General features: G+C 36.4%; 1 protein-coding gene across 5 annotated transcripts in view; it reads left to right on the top strand.

The window, feature by feature from the left end:
- Positions 1-8,650, top strand: part of ALKBH8 (alkB homolog 8, tRNA methyltransferase) — a 62,745-nt gene extending 54,095 nt beyond the window's left edge. For all 5 annotated transcript variants that reach the window (XM_010360860.2, XM_030918869.1, XM_010360861.2 and 2 more), the window contains 2 exons: positions 326-475; positions 6,139-8,650. In XM_010360860.2, the coding sequence (XP_010359162.1) occupies positions 326-475; positions 6,139-6,696 (708 nt within the window). In that variant the 3' untranslated portion in view covers positions 6,697-8,650. The remainder of the gene's footprint in view (positions 1-325; positions 476-6,138) is intronic.
- Positions 8,651-12,943: the final 4,293 nt, after the last annotated feature.

Genomic DNA, 12,943 nt, shown 5'->3' with positions numbered 1-12,943 from the left:
ATTACAGAAACATCCAGATTCTGAATGGTCATCCATTAGCTGTATATTTGGACCTCCCATTTCCACTACTATCATTTTTATTCTAGTCATTTTGTTTCACTAATTGGAGTTCTGGTTGATACCTGTTAAGGTAATAAATCTTGCCCTGTACAATTATATATTCTGATTTTGTACTGGCTGTAAGAACTGATAATATCATGGTCTCAGACCATTTCACAATGAATATGAGATCTGTCTAATGACTTTAAGGTATGGAATAAGTTCAAAGTTCTTAACTTCATGTGAAATGTAAACAAAATGTTATGGAATTTCTTCTCTATTACAGATTGGTTGTGATCGTAGCCAAAACCTTGTGGACATTTGTAGAGAGAGGCAATTTCAGGCTTTTGTCTGTGATGCATTGGCAGTACCAGTCCGCAGTGGCTCTTGTGATGCCTGCATCTCCATTGCTGTTATTCATCACTTTGCAACAGCAGTAAGTATGGTCTTTCTTTCTCTTAAGAATTTGTAGCCAAAACAGCAAGAAGAGTTCATGAATTTTGCTGATTTTGGACCCTGTTTTAGCTTTTCAGTTCTTTCCATTCTCTTTTCTTGTCACAGTTTGCCCTCTTTGTAAGAGAGCATGCAGAATGAAGATGGGTGACCGTTTAAGTATCTTCTACTTAAATAGAGGGCGGATGGGACTCTATGCTTTTATGGCTGCATGCTTTTGCCCCTTTCCTACCCCAAGTCTCATTCACTTCTAAATGCCTTCCTTCAAACCCAGAGTCGCAGAATTTTAGCTGGAAGAGACTTTGAGATCATCAGCTCCAGGCCTCTTGAGTATTCTCTCTCCTCAGACTCTGAGTCGCTTCTCTATTTCTTTCTCAGCTTTTCTTTCTAAACCCATAGTTTTATCCCTGACATGTGAGTGTTACTTCTTTCCCATTCTGTTTTTCTTCCTTTCCTATTCTTTTTTTTCCCAAAACTCTGTCTTTTTTAGCTGGTAGTAGTATGTTGACTCTTTTAGTATGTTCTTAGTTTTAAAATAAATAATATTTAATATTTTCTTTTTTTCTTTAGAGAACAAAAGACCACTTATTTTTCTTGGGTATCAGCAGTCGTTCCCCTGATCTAAGCAGTTATAGCTCACCTTATGGGTCACCAGCAGTTTCAGTAGACCTTGTGACCTTAACTGAGTTCAAAACAAATCAGAAAACTGTCTGTGTCAGTAGTCTCTTTACTTTTAATAGTAACCAAGAGATTCTGCTGGGCTGCAGCAAACATTGTTAGGTTCTTTACAGCAAAAGCCACTAGGCTTCAGTACACTTAGAGGCATTATTGCAAATAGAGAAAGGCTTGAAAGGAGCAGCTATACCAGTAAATTTAAAAATCCACTTCATTTGGAAGAAATGTTTGGCACACGTTTGTTGCTTCAGCTACAACTCGGTTCTTGTATTATAACTTATTACTATAACTTATTTTCAAGTTATAAAAGACAATAATGTACACAAATATATCTATATCCATTTTCTGCAATTGCAAATATATGTTGGATACCTTCCCCTGTATGAAGTTCTATATAATCGTTTTAGAAATCTGTCATGTCCAACTTTCTCTCCATATCTATTGTCATTTATTTAAAAAATAATTCATTGACCACATGGAAAGGAGTGAAGTTGGATCCTTACATTACACCATATGCAAAAAAAAAACCTCAAAATGGATCAAAGACTTATACAGAAGAACTAAAACTATAAAATTCTAAGAAGAAAATAGGAGAAAAGCTTCATGACATTGTATTTGGCAATGATTTCTTGGGTATGATACTAAAAGCACAGGCACCAAAACAAAAAATAGATAAATTGGACTTCATCAAAATTAAAAACTTGTACATCAAACAACACTATCTGCAGAGTGAAAAGGCAGCCTACAAAATGGGAGAATATATTTGCAACTTGTATATCTGATAAGGAATTAATATCCACAATATATAAAGAGCAACAAAAATACAACAATAACAAAACAATTAAAAAACAAAGGACTTAAATAGACGTTTTTCCAAAGAAGATATACAAATGGCCAATGAGCACATGAAAAGATACTCAGCATCACTAATCATTAGGGAATGCAAATCAAAGCCATAAATGAGATACCACTTCACACACATTAGAATGGCTATTATCGGAAGCATAGAAAATAACAAGTGTTGGCAAGGATGTGGAGAAATTGGAACTCTTGTGCATTGCTGGTGGGAATGTAAAATGGATCAGCCACTGTGGAAAACAGTACAGTGGTTCCTCAAAAAATTGAACATAGAATTACCATATGATTCAGCAATTCCACTTCTAGGTATATACCCAAAAGAATTGAAAGCAGAGACCCGAACAGATGTTTAGACACATATGTTCATAGCGGCATTATTCACAACAGCCAAAAGGTGGAAACAACTCACATGTTTGTTGATGGATAAATAGATAAACAAATTATGGTATGTACCTATAAGGGAATATTATCAAGCCTTAGGAAGGAAATTCTGACACATGCTACAACATGGATGAACCTTGAGGATATTATGCTAAATGAAATAAGCCAGACACAAAAGGACAAATATTATATCATTCTACTTAAATGAACTACTTCGAATAGTTAAATTCATAGACAAAAAGTGGAATAGTTTTTACCAGAGGCTGTGGGAGGGAGGCATGGGAGTTGTTATGATTTAATTGATACAGAGTTTCAGTTTGGGATGATGAAAAAATTCTGGAGAGGGATAATAGTGATGGTTGCACAACCATTAAGTATGAATATACTTAATGTCATTGAGTTGTACACTTAAAAATGGTTAAAATAGCAAATTTTGTTACATATATTTACCACAGTAAAAATAAGTCATTGAGGCTGCTTGTGGTGGCTTAATGCCTGTAATCCCAGCACCTTGGAGGGCCAAAGCGAGTGGATAACTTGAGGTCAGGAGTTTGAGACCAGCCTGGCCAACAACACAAAACCCCGTCTCTACTAAAAATAGAAAAGTTATCTGGGTGTGGTGGCGCACGCCTGTAATCCCATCTACTCAGGAGACTGAGACACGAGAATCACTTGAACCCAGAGGTTGCAGTGAGCCGAGATCATGCCACTGCCCTCCAGCCTGGGTGACAGAGAGACTCCATCTGAAAAAAAAAGTCATTGAAAATCAGTTGCATACTGCTATTAAGGAAATAGCTGGGCACAAGATGGAGAAGACTCAGTCCCTGCTTCATAGAACTCATGGTTTAGTGGAGGAGGCGGCATTTATTTATTTATTTATAATTTGTTGGATTTATGTGTTGTTGGTTGAATGCCATAGTTATGAGTTGGACTTAGAGAGTCATTGAAAAGTCTAACACATGAGAGTACCTTGGTGAGGTAAATGCCTGATAGAGATCATTTTTATGGCACTGTGAAAGATGATATAGGGTAAAAGATAAGATTTTATATGGCAAATCTCATCCAAGTATCTGGAGACAACGAGGTAAGGGAATTAAAAGAGTCTACTGGTCTGTGTCACATCCCTTCACTACTGCAGTGTTCTTTTCAACTGATCCCAGGTTATCTCTATTTTAATCCAGTTTACACTCTGGTGCCAGTCTCTTCTTTCCTGACACCACTGCTTCTAATATTTGACATTCTTTTGACTTTCGTGACCTTGAACAAACATTTTTAGTCATTTCTGAATACTTAGGTTGCTCAACTGTAAAATAATGATGACAATAGCCTATCTCATAGGCCTATCAGGATAAATGAGACAATACATATAGTACTTATAGTGTCTTATACATAGTAAGAGCTCAGAAAATATTAGTTATTATTTTAATAATCTTTTTTTTAACTATTTTTATAAAATGGTCTCGTCTTATTTTTTAGCTTAATTTCCCGATGTTTCCTGGCTCCTTAAACCCAACTTGGAAAAATCCTCACAAAGTTTCCTCCTATTAGTTCACTTCTCTGTGTATCAGTCATGCTGAAGATGCTTTCTCCTATTTTAACATATAACCTGAGATTATTTCCTGGGCTTTTTGGCCATTTTGAATGGGCTACTTGGGCGTACAAAACAATGTATGCTACTTTGACAATTGAGGAAGGCATTATCTGAGGCCAAGAGAGCTGTGGACCTGGAAATATTAATTTCTGTTTATCAAATGTTGTGTATATCTTAGTTCTGTTTCATTGCCAGCCTTATTTCCATAATGTAGTTTATTATTACATTTTTTCCTCTTTTGTTAGCTTGCTGTTTACATATTATTTTATTGTTTTCTAAATGGTTACCCTAGACATGACAACATACATCTCTGACATTATAGTCTACCTTAAATTGGCATGATCACCCCTTCCTGACAATGTAAGACTTCGTTAATAACACTTAACCCCTTCTGCCTTTTATCGTATTATTATTATATGTTGTTATTTGTTTTAAGCTCTCAACCTTCATTTATATTTCTTCACGTTATTTACCCTTTCTGGTATTCTTCGTTTTTTCCTGCATCTTCAGAGTTTCAGAGGAAGTAGGTTTCTTTTGCTCGAAGAGTTCTCTGTCCTATTTTCTTTAGTGTAAGTATACTGGTGACACATTCTCTCAGCTTGTGTGTATCTAAAATCTCTTTATGTTGCCTTCATCGTACAAATGATATTTTTATTAGGTATTGAATTCTTGATTGACATTGTTTTCTGTATTTTCCCTTCTTTTTCATCTTTGTGCTTCAATCTGGGTAATTTATACTGACCCGAACTATAGTTTAATACTTACCTTTGTAAATGTATCTAATTTGCTAAAAATTTAAATTCATCTTGTTTTCTAGAATTTCCAACTTCTTAATATATTTTATCATGACTGAAATTCTTGATCTTTTCTTCTGGTGTTTTGAACATACTAACCATAGTTATTAAAAAGGCTTTGTCTGGGGGTTTATTTCTGTGATATGATATTTCTTTTTTTTTTTCTCTGTTTTTCGGTCCTTTGGTCATCAGTATTTTTAACATACTTCATAATTTTTCATTGTTTGCTGGGCATTTTATGTTAAAAGATTTGGGAACTTTTCTCTGAAGGAGGTTAAATTTTTCTAAGGACAAGCAGATAAAGTATAAGCAGATCACTTTCATTCTGCAGAGAACTGATTTTATGCTTTGTTGGGGATGGTTTGTATCTATTTTGTTTTTGTTCCTACTTCTGTAATGTAGCCCTTCTGGGTCTCAAGTGAAAGCCTGGAATGTCCTCCAAGGCTATTACACCTTGGCAGATCTTAAATTCCAATGTCTGTCTGTCTAACATTGGCTGCTAAAATTTCTGTTTAGCATTTTAACTTCCCAGCTGCTAATCTGCTAAGTTTCTTGGAATTTCACCCTATCTACATGCAGCTTAGAAACTGGCAAATGCTTCAAAGGGTGTTTGTGTATAGATTTTTGAAATAATTTTCCTGCAGTTTCTCCTTTATCCATGACTCTGTCCCTCAGCTCCTTTGACCTCCCTATACTCTGAGCCCTATCTATTCAGGCCACTAAGACTTCTGCATTCTGCTCATATTCTGTTATCCCACATTATGAATTAGCAGATAATTTCAGGGAAAAGCTGGAGTGAATCTAGAGCTCACCTTGGCTTAACTTCCCTTCTCTCAGGGATTATAGCCCTTTAAGGCCTGCCTGCAGTGTTACTCTCCAGTGCCTTAAGCAGCTGTTTTATGTATTTCACCCAGCCTTTCTCGTTGTTTTCAGTGGGAGAATTAATACCAATGACTTCATCAAGGCTATAAGTAGAAGTTTCCATAGTCTAGTTGACACAATTCCTTTGTAAAAGCATTATATAAACATCAAAGTGCTTCATATTACCGCTTATGGCCCTATAAGAAGTCATCAGTTGTTTCATGTATCCCAGCCAGACGGTTAAGGAAAAAGTCTCAGGGAAGATTAACAGAAATAAACTTTGCTTTTCTGTACTTCCTCCTTCCTGAACACTTTTTTATCACAGAACAGAATGCCCTTTCCTCTTTTCTCTTTTTTGTTTTATATAAGACATTTCGTTAGATTTTCTCATTAGTGATCCTAATTGAAAACAGCCCTATGGTCAGTTTTATTTTCTAATTTCCTATCTCTTCCAGGTTGATCATGTGTTTTGGTTTTTTTCATTAGGAACGTAGAGTGGCAGCTCTCCAAGAAATTGTTCGACTCCTGAGACCAGGTGGGAAGGCACTCATTTATGTCTGGGCAATGGAACAAGAATATAATAAGCAGAAGTCCAAGTATCTTAGAGGAAACAGAAATAGCCAAGGAAAGAAAGAGGAGATGAACAGCGATACCTCAGTGCAGAGGTCACTTGTGGAGCAAATGCCTGACATGGGCAGTCGAGACTCAGCATCTTCTGTCCCCTGCATTAATGACTCTCAGGAAGGAGGATGTAATTCAAGGCAAGTTTCTAATTCCAAGCTGCCTATTCATGTTAACAGGACTTCTTTTTATTCTCAAGATGTACTGGTTCCCTGGCACCTTAAGGGAAATCCTGATAAAGGCAAATCTGTTGAGCCATTTGGTCCCATAGGATCCCAGGACCCAAGTCCTGTGTTTCATCGTTACTACCATGTGTTCCGTGAGGGAGAATTGGAAGCTGTCTGCGGGACGGTGAGTGATGTCAGAATTCTGCAAAGCTATTACGATCAGGGAAACTGGTGTGTGATTCTTCAAAAGGCCTGATTATTTACCTGAACACATCATAGAGAAAGAAGAAATGCTCACTTAAAAAAAAAGAGAGAGACTAAATTAATTACTCTTTTAATTAAAGAGAAAACTTGTAGGAAAGTACCAAAGGAAAGCTGAGAAAAATTTGGAAGTAGGGATTCATTAGGAGACATTCAAATGGCTGTTGTTGGCTGACATCACAGAGGTGGTGTTGGCTCCTCCTACTTCCCTATGAGAGGTAGTTTCTAAAAGTGATTGAAGTAGTTTGTGCAGTGTTTGTAATTCTTGGGTAAGAGTCCAGAATTTTGAAGATAACAGTATTTCAGTAAAGTGCTACTAAATGTACTAAATCATGTAGGATTTTAGGGAAGTAATTATATGTTAATACAGAAAATATTCCTGGTCAATAGAAAATTGTCTGAAGTTTTACCTATGGTTTTTAGCTCTGTAAAATCATAGACAATAACCCTTCTGTTTCCATGCCTGACTAGCCTAGGGCTGGACATATAGCAGGTGTCCAATAACATTTAGTCAATCAGATAGTACCCAGAACGTAGTAGGAGTTTCATTTAAAAACTACTTTTTGAACCCGACCATGTACCAGTTACTATTTGAAGTACTGGTAATGAAGCAATGAATAAGAAAGAGCAAAGCTCTTACTCTTATGTTGCTTACATTCTAGAAGGGGAGACAGACAGCAGGCAAATAAATAAATAGTTACTATGTGCCAGATAGTGATAAATGCCTTGAAAAACATGAAATGAGAGAGGATTTACCTTGGAGCAAAAGATTACTTTTAAATGGCTGGAATAACTACTAATCCTGACTAATTTATTATCAAGAGTTAATTGGTATTCCAAATTCATTGATTAGGGTGCTAAAAACAACCCAAATGTGCTCCTTTAACTCCTTTGTTTAAATGACAAAAGTTAGAAGGTGGTCACTCAGACCTAACTATGCCCTTAGAGCCAAAGCCATGATGTCCTTATTGGTTATTTCTAGTTGATTCATAATTTGTCCCAATCCTGGTTCTATCAGGGGTTATTTTTAAAAATCTGTACAATATTGCATAATAGTAACCCAGTTAACTTACCACTTAGGTCAGGTTTCCAGGAGGAACAAAGGTAGAAAGTCAACCATAGGTCAAATTATCACATAGAAGGAAAAGCCTTTTTTTAAAAGAAAAAATGTTTTGAAAGCTTTACTCCCAGTATGCATTACTTTTGTAATAGTAGTGCTTAAGACTGTTTTAAAGAAAAATTGCTTTCTGTGGATTGTAGCTACCTATATAATTAATATATATTGTTATTAATGTTAGTGATACTTAATCTTGAAGCATCAAGTTTTCAGAAACCTGTAGTGATCAATAATGGGTCTTAGATGACAGGATGATTATTTTTGTCATGGAATTTCAGTACAACATCCAGATGTACTGGTCCCTCTGGGATGAATTTATAAGGCTCGTGATACAGGAAAAGGAATATAAGGCTAAAAATAGTTTTATTTCTGATATAAATTCTGGTACTTTGCACCAAAATTTGAAGTCAAGTCATGCCAATAAATTTTAAGATCCAAATAAAATAGATGATTTTCTATGAAGATGAAAAATACCAAAATTGACTCAGGAAGAGAGGGAAAATGGAAGATGCTGAAAAATAGCATAGGAATTCAGAACTTGGCTCTAGAATCAGGTTTCCTGAAAGTTGAATTCTAGATCTGTCATTTATTAGCTGTGGGATTTTGGGCAAATTTCTTAACCTTTCTGTGCTTCAGTTTTCTTAGCTGTAAAATTGGAAGAGTTGTTATGAAAATTCACTGAAGGTAAGCTTGTATAGATCATAGAATAGTATAAGAATATAGTATGCATTTGAGAAATGTTCGTTATTATTACTCCCAGAGGAGTTTTAGGTATTGAGTGATGCCAAATCTAATTTGTTAATTGTATAATAAAAATCTATATTCTTACTGACTTTTTTTGGTCTGCTCATTCTTATAAGTTGAGACAGATGTTTTAAAATCTGCCACTATGATGATGGATTTCTCTGTTTTTCTCTATAGGGTTGTCAGTAGCAATAGTACAAATCTGGAAAAAGTCCAAATGTCCGTCAACAGTAGAGTGAGTAAATTATAGTCAGTTCATACAGTACATTACTACACAAGCAATTAAAGTGAATATACTTACAAGCTGTAATATAAATGAATTTCAGAAACAATGCTGAGTAAAAGAAGCCATATACAAAATAATACCATATGATTTCTACAGAGTTTAGGAGTCCTCAAGACCACCCTTCTAACACCAACTACAAAGTTCAGGGTCCCCGAAAGAACACCCACACTTCTGATGCCAACTGCAAGTTTGGGGTTCCTAAGACAACCCTCAGGTTTGATAATTTGCTAGAAGGGCTCACAGAACTCTGTGAAACTGTTATACTTGGGGTTATAGTTTATTACAATGAAAGGATACAAATTAAAATCAGCTAAGGGAAAAGGTGCAGGGGCACAGTCCAGGAGGGTTCCATGCATGGAGCTTTCGGTTGTCCTCTCCCAGTGGCATTGTGGACAAAACTGACTTCTCCCAGCAACAATACAGGTGCAGTGTTGCCAACCAGGGAAGCTCACCCAAGCCTCGGTGTTCAGAGTTTTTATTGAGAGTCAATCACACAGACATGGTTGACCACACATGTGACTGACTTTTAGTCTTCAGTCCTTCTGGAAGTCAAGCTGATACTGCTTGGCCCAGAGTCCCCAGGTAAACAGACTTGCTTATCAGGCAGCATATTCCAAGGGCTAGAGATCAACTCTCAGGAACCCAGGGCAAAGGCCCAGCCTCTCTTGGATAAGAGAAACTCTACTACACAGTTTCCTTTAGGTAAAAGTTCAAAAACCAGTAACATCGAAGCATATTTCTACAAGACTAAGTAGTGCTTTTGGTTAGAGGGAACGAGTGGTCTTCTTGGATGTTCACAACATTCTCTCTTTTCCATGGATGGTGTTCAAATGGGTGTTTGCTTTGTGATAAACTACTGAGTTGTACACTTATGATTTTTATACTTTTTGTATCTATATTAGAAGCTTCAAAATTTGAAACAACTTGTGACAAAGTTCTAAATTAACACAGTTGAAATGTTTAAAAATATTTTTATATCAGCTTTGATGAGGTGTAATTTACATATAACATTAACAATTTTAACTGCACAGTTTGATGAGTTTTGACAAATATAGTTATGTAATCATCACCACAGCCCAGATGGAGAACATTTCCATCACCCCAAAAAGTTTCCTCCTGCCCCTTTCAATCAGTCCCCTCCTTCTATGGCAAAGACTGGTCTGCCTTCTATTGCTATACTTTTGCATCTTCTAGAATATCACATAAATGGAAGAATATACAGTTGTGTCTGGCTTTTTGCACATGGGACAATGCTTTTGAGATTCATACATGTTCTTGCGTATACCATTAGTTTGTTCCTTTTTATTGCTGAATAGTATTCTATTAGAGGATATATCACAACTTATTTATCCATTTTCTAGTCTGTATTGCTTCCAGTTTAGAACTAATAGTTTTTTTAAAACTGCTATGAACATTTGAGAATACACTTCTATATGGACATAGGTTTTCATTTCTCTTGGGTAAATACCTCAGGGTTGACTTCCTAGGTCATATGGTAAGTCTGTGTTTAACTTTATAAGATATAGCCAAACTATATTCCTAAGTGGCTCTACCAGTTTGCGTTCTCATCAGCAATATTTGAGAATTCAATTACCCCACATCCTTGTCAACACTTGATGTTATCAGTCTTTAATTTTGGTCATTCTAGTTGGTGTGTAATGGTCTTTTTATGCTTTTACTTTGCATTTCCGTAAAGACCAGTGATTTGGGGCCTTTTTACATATGCTTATTTTGACATTTGTATATCTTGTTTGGTGAAGTGCCTGGTCAAATCTTTTATCATTTTGTAAAAATTGAGTTGTCTCCTTTTTAGTGAGTTATTAAGTTATAAGTATTCCAGATACAAGTGCTTTATTATATATACATTTTGTAAGTATTCTCTCCCAGTTTGTGGCTTGCCTTTTTATTTTTCTAGCAATGCCTTTTGAAGAGCCAACGTTTTAAATTTTGATGAAGTCCAGTTTATCAATTTTTAAAATTGTATAGATTGAGCTTTTTGTGTCCTATTTTAAAAATATTCACCTAACCCAAATTGCTAATGTTTTCTCTTGTATTCTCATCTCTGAGTTTTACAGTTTTAGCCCTTACATTTAGATCTGCCATCCATTTCAAATTAATTATTGTTTGTGATGTGTGGTGGGAATTAGCTCTTTTTTTTTTTTTTTCTATATGTGGCTATCTAGTTGTTCCAGCATAATTTAGAAAATATTATTTTTTCCTCAATGAGTTGCTTTGACACCTTGGTGGAAAATCAGTTGACCATATATATGTGGGTATATTTCTAGACTCTATTTTTTTGATCTATGTATCTATTAATATTTTTAATGCTAGTACCACACTGCTTTGGTTACTGTAGCTTAAAAATAAGTCTTGGAACTGGGTAGTATAAGGCTTCTAGCTTTGTTCTTTTATGCATTTAATAACAGAGTTTCAAAATATATGTAGCAAAACCTGATATAACTGCAAGAAAAATAGACAAATCCATAAATGACAAAATCATGGTAGATATGGTGAACATCTACTTTCTTTCTAGAAATTTCAGTAGTCTATAGAAGTAGTACATAGAAAGTAAGGATATAGGCTGGGTGCGGTGGCTCACTCCTGTAATCCCAGCACTTTGGGAGGCTGAGGCGGGCAGATCACAAGGTCAGGAGATTGAGACCATCCTGGGTAAAATGGTGAAACCCTGTCTCTACTAAAAATAAAAAAAATAAAATTAGCCAGGCATGGTGGCAGGTGCCTGTAGTCCTAGCTACTCCGGAGGCTGAGGCAGAAGAATGGTGTGAATCCGGGAGGCGGAGCTTGCAGTGAGCCAAGACCATGCCACTGCACTCTAGCCTGGGCAACAGGGCGAGACTCCGTCTCAAAAAAAAAAAAAAAGAAAGTAAAAAAGTAAGGATATAGCAGACTTCATTGGCCCTTATAGGATGTTCAGCCAACAACAGCAGCATACACATTATTCTGAAGTACATAAGGAACATTTACTGAGGAAAACCATATTCTGGGCCATAAACATGTAGAGACAAAAGTGACTTCATCTTGAATGCTAATCCACCATGTTGACTTCTGAGTAGCCCCAGTACTGTACTTTATTTACTGTCCCTAGTGTAAGAACATATCAACCTCGAAGCTATCACACAAATTATAGGCAATGACGCATATAGCATTCTTGTCTGTTCTAGAGGGTTGCCTTTTATTGTCTTGCTGGAGCACATATACGCTTGTCTTGTGGCTGCCCAAGACCATGTCTCTGTTTGTAAATTCCCCCCAATAAAACTCCTTTCTTGAAAAACTAAATCTGTTTCCCTTCTTCTTTGGTTTATTGGCTCCTGTGGCATTTGGGGGCCAGTTTGCATATATAGCCCTTTCACAGAACTAAACATGACTCAGTACATTTAAAAGGATTCAGGTCATATCAAATCTGCTCTCTGACCACAATAGAATTAGAAAATTTCCTGTGATCTGAGTCATAAGAGAAAAAGGAAAAGAAATAAAAGAGAATTAAGTTAAAAATTAATACAAAAAGATCTCTGGAAAAATCCTCAAGTACTTTGAATCTGTATAACCCATGGATTAAGGAATAGCTCCAAAGAGAATTTAGAAAGTATTCTGAACACAATTAAAATGAAAGTACAACATATGAAAATTTTCAGGATACCCTTTGGGCAGAAAAGGAGGAGGAGGCCTGCAGGAGAACCACCAGAGGCCAGTGTGACTGGAGCAGAGTCACCAAGAGTGGTTGGCGACAAGGTCAGGGAGTCATTCAGGAGGTGAGGTAGACCAGGCCGGACCTGCCCAAAAGCTTTTGGTTTGCACTCTGAGCTGGCGAACTGTTTGGAGTTTTGAATGCATAAGTCACATACTCCAAGTTCCATTTTAAAGGGATACTCTGGCTTTTAACGTGTGGAGATGAGACAGTAAAAGGACAAGGCAGCAACAAAGGGGCCAGGTAGGAGGCGTTTGCCATAATCCGTAAACCAGATGACAGGTCGTGATTGGTTTGCAGCAGTGTGGCGGTAGTGAGGCAGTGAGAAATAGTAGGTGTTTGGATGTGAAATTGAAAAGTAGAACCATCAGAATTTCTAATGAGTTGGA

The sequence above is a fragment of the Rhinopithecus roxellana genome, chromosome 15 (genome assembly GCF_007565055.1).
Source record: "Rhinopithecus roxellana isolate Shanxi Qingling chromosome 15, ASM756505v1, whole genome shotgun sequence".
Taxonomy (NCBI): domain Eukaryota; kingdom Metazoa; phylum Chordata; class Mammalia; order Primates; family Cercopithecidae; genus Rhinopithecus; species Rhinopithecus roxellana.
Note: the sequence above shows the minus strand (reverse complement) of the source record. Positions and strands in the feature narration are given on the sequence as shown.